General features: G+C 36.4%; 1 protein-coding gene across 1 annotated transcript in view; it reads right to left on the bottom strand.

The window, feature by feature from the left end:
- Positions 1-1,069: 1,069 nt before the first annotated feature.
- LOC103255724 overlaps positions 1,070-4,476 on the bottom strand; it is a 108,539-nt gene continuing 105,132 nt past the window's right edge. The window contains exons 3-4 of the mRNA XM_021710106.1: positions 1,861-1,943; positions 1,070-1,484 (exon numbers count right to left, since the gene is read on the bottom strand). Of these exons, the coding sequence (XP_021565781.1) occupies positions 1,102-1,484; positions 1,861-1,943 (466 nt within the window). The 3' untranslated portion in view covers positions 1,070-1,101. The remainder of the gene's footprint in view (positions 1,485-1,860; positions 1,944-4,476) is intronic.

Genomic DNA, 4,476 nt, shown 5'->3' with positions numbered 1-4,476 from the left:
TGAAACAAAGATTTTAAAGTAAAAACTATATCAAAATTCAAGGTACAATATACTACTTTAAACATTTTAAATAAATAAACAAAAGATAATATTCTTTTGTTTTTGAACAGGGTCTTGTTCTGTCATTCAGGCTGAAGTACAGTGATGCAATCATAGCTTACTTCAGCCTCAAATTACTGAACTCAAGCAAAGCTCCTGCCTCAACCCCTTGAGTTACTGGGACTGCAAGCACACACTACCACACCTGGATAATTTTTTGTTTTAATTTTTTGTAGAAATGAGTGAAAGGTGCAGAGAACAGTCAGAAGGGCATCCCCAAGATGGCGCTGGCTCACAAAACAACAAAGGGCCTAAGCTCCGGCTTTTCCTGTGTGCGCGAAACTTAAACCTGTGCTCAAACAACCTCTCCCTATAGGAATACTACCTCATGGTCTCCTTCAATAAGACCCAAACATGGCACTGACCAGCTCCTGCAAGGTCCATAAATACACCCCCTCCCCTGCATAACTCTCTCTTGCTTTCTCTCTCTGTCCCCACCACTCTCTTGCTCTCTCTCTCTCTCTCTCTCTCTCTCTCTCTCTCTCTCTCCCTCCCTCTCTCTCTCTCTCTCTCTCTCACTTTTCCTCAGTTACAGTCCCTTCCTATAACTGCCCCTTTAATAAATCTCTTGGTCTTAGCCGGGTGTGGAGTCATCACTGGCACCGAAATCCTTTCAATGGGAGTCTTGCTGTGTTGCCCAGGAAGGTCTCGAACTCCTTGCCTCAAGTGAGCCTCTGCCTCAGCCTCCCAAAGCACTGGGATTACAAGTGTGAGCCACTGCAACTAGCCAAGATTAATATACTTAATGCATAGAAAATGTTTATATATCAACAACTTCTTAAGATCCTAATATATGCATGGGAAAAGGACATAATTATAGTCAACAAAGAGGAAATAATTAATGCAAATATCACATATATGCAAATATCAACATATGTATAAATCCCCCAACATTTTAATAATTAAATAAATGCAATTAAAAACACAACATTTCACTTTAAAAACATTAAATTGTTTTTTTCTTTTTCTGACAAGTGTAATCAATTTATTAAAATACTTGACTCAAGCATCAGCAATAGTGACTTCAACCTCAACTCCTGGCTCAATACTGATGGAAGTAATCTGCTTGACAGTCTTGGAAGAACTGTGCAAGTAGATGAGTCGTTTGTGGATTCTCATCTGGAAGTGATCCCATGTCTTAGAACCTTCACCACAAGTAGTTTTTCTTGTAGTGATTCTCAAAGTCTTGGTAGGCATGAGAAGCAGTCCTTTCACTTTGAGTTTCTTTTCCTTTGCACCTCTGATCAGGATAGCACACACTTTCTCCAGATATTTTATGTTGCGGCTGGTGAGGGTGATTCTAATTGGGTGGATTGCCACCTCCGGCTCCATGGGTGTCTTGCCGGTGTCTGGTATTATAATCAAAATGATGTATATTTTTACTACTACATTTTGTTTTTAATTTTTTTTTAGTTGGAGACTCACCCCGTCACCCAGACTGGAGTGCAGTGGCCGCTCCCAGCCACCGCAGCCTTGACCTGCTGGGCTCCAGCGATCCTTCCGCCTCAGCCTTCCAAGTAACCGAAATTACAGTCATGTGCTACCACACCCAGCTGATTTTTTGATTTATTGTAGAGATGAGGTCTTGCTGCCCAGGTGGGTCTCGAACCCACAGGTTCAGGCAATCCACTCACCTCAGCCTCCCAAAGGCACGGGATTACAGGTTGAGCCACCGAGCCTGGCTTGAAATATAGCTAAATTGATTAATTTTCCAAAAATAAAAAAATAAAAGCCATGGCTGCGTGCAGCTTCCTGACTGACTTGTTCCTAGTGAGAGCAAACAGCAGTGAGCAGGAGTAGGAACGCGAAGGACCACAGTTCCACAGCACCCACGTCCTCGAAGTCTTAAAAAGAAAAGCATCAAAATTTTTAAGTGATAATATGCATTGTTCAAATAATAACAGAGTATTTATCAACTCTTATAGAAACCCAAAGTAACATAAGTTTTTTAAAGGGTAATATGACTAGATATTAAAGCAATAATATACATAAACTTGAACTCAAAATTTGAATTATAGATGTTTGTATTAAATTATAATAGAAAAATACTGTTACTTTCTGCATTATTTATATCAGTAAAAAAAAAACTAATGCTAAAATGTTCAGCAAAAAAAAAAGAACCAAATATGCTATAATTAGATTTAAAATTTTGACCATTAAAAATATCTGTGAGGTGATTTTTAGCTCCAACATGTAAAGATCTTATAAATAGTCACTCCAAGATGGACTACAACCAAAAACAAGCCAAAAACTGAAAATCAGTGACTTTTCTTGGATCCATCAGAACACTGAGATTGCAGGGCACACTAACTCCCTGAAATCTGAAGAGACAGGTTAATCCAGAAAGCCACAACTGAAATATGTTTACCAGGCACAATTACTGGACCCACAAAATGGTAAAAACACTGCAATGGTAATTTTGGCCAATTTCTTTAGAGTGAGTGTAAACTAGTATGATAGTAAGAAATTTCTGGGGGTCTCAGTCTTGATGAGCTGGGATGGCAAAACTTTCAAGTTTTACCTTCAAGAAACCCACTTCATTCTCAGAGATAAAGATCTGAGAAACAGCTTCTTTTGTTTCCAACAGGGAAGAAGAAAGACAAATCATTCTGAAATGCTTCCAGATAATTATTCATAACAAATGCTTCCAGATAATTATTCATAACTCTCCTGGGAAAATACTTTATCAGAGCTTTGTCCCAGAGCAATGGGGATTGGATATTTCTCTTATTCCAGCTCCTTTTAGCCTATATATTTCACCTAAATTCAGGGGTGGAGTAAAAAATTAGCAAGGAATAAACACTTGTAAAGGTCACAGATTATAGAGACACGGACTCACTAAAAGACTGAGACTTAACTGAAAAATTATGAATAATTCCAACTCCTACACCTTACCACACCACCAACCAGGCTTCAACAAAATTATAGTGGATTATAACAAAAGGAGCTAAAAGACACAGACTAACTAGGAGTATTTAAGGAAGACCAAAGTCAAAGCAGAAGTCAAACTCAAGTACACTGGAAAAATCTGAAGCTTCTGGGAAGTACAACTGCAGCAAATATTAAACATGACAAACTCCTTGGCAGACTGGGAAGAGACAAAGACAGCACTGAATCTGATTTGGGTACACACAGATTTAGAAATAACACAAGAACGTTTAAATGACTATGACTAGTATGCTAAGGGCTCTAATGAAAAGTAGGCAACATATAAGTAAAGTTGTGCAATGTTATTAATAAGAACACTTCTAAGAAAGAATCAAAAGGAAATACTAGAAATAAAAGGATTCTGTAGAAATGGAAAAGTTATGTGGTAAGCTCATCAATAGATTGGACATAAAGAAAGAATTAGGAAGGCTGAGGCGGAAGGATCGCCAGAGCCCAGCAGGTCAAGGCTGTGGTGACCGGGAGTGGCCACTGCACTCCAGTCTGGGCGACAGAGTGAGACTCCACCTCAAAAAAAAAAAAAAGAAAGAATTAGTAAGCTTTTGGTAGGTCAATAGAAACTTCATATACTTAAATACTATTTTAAAAAATTATGGCAAGTCATTGTTTTGGACAGTTTGCCCATGTTTTATTGGGTTTTAATCTTAATATTAAGCTGTATTCTGTATACAAGTTTTTAGCAAGTATATATATAATCATTTATTTATCAAATGTATCTACAAATATACATATCTATATACCAAAGTATTTTGTTAGTCTGTGGCATGCTTTTTTTATTTGCTCTTTGGTGTCTTTCAAAGCAGAAAATTTTACTTTTAATTTTAATGAAGTCTAACTTACAAATTTGCCATATTATTCTTGCACTCTATAATAAATCCTAAAAACTATTAATCATGTTTTCTTTCTCATTTTTTAAATTATTTAAATTATTTTAAATTATTTAATAATTTAATATTTTAAATTACTTAAATTATTTTTGATCCTTTCAATTTTCACATAAATTTTAGAATCGGTTTATTTCTACCAAAAAAAGCATGCTGAAATTATGAATAGGATTATATTCAATCCATAGGTTCAATTGGGGGAGTATTAATATTATAAAAACACTGAAATTTTCAATGTGCAAACATGAGATATTTCATTATGTGTTATGTCTTCTTTAATTTCTCTGCAATGTCTTGAATTTTTCATTGAATGGCGCTTGAAATATTTTGAAATAAAATAAGTAGTATTTTATGTTATCAACCTAAAATAATCAGAGAGGTCATGATTCAGTTTTAAAAGTTCCTGCTTATATAATCAGGAAAAAAATCATAACAGGATTACAACAATTTTAATACAAGACTGATCTAGCGGGGCTCAGTGGCTCAGCCTGTAATCCTGCGCCTTTGGGAGGCTGAGGTGAGTGGATTGCCTGAGCCCGCAGGTTCG

Source organism: Carlito syrichta, unplaced genomic scaffold, assembly GCF_000164805.1.
Source record: "Carlito syrichta isolate Samal-C Ts95f unplaced genomic scaffold, Tarsius_syrichta-2.0.1 Scaffold75492, whole genome shotgun sequence".
Lineage (NCBI taxonomy): Eukaryota > Metazoa > Chordata > Mammalia > Primates > Tarsiidae > Carlito > Carlito syrichta.
Note: the sequence above shows the minus strand (reverse complement) of the source record. Positions and strands in the feature narration are given on the sequence as shown.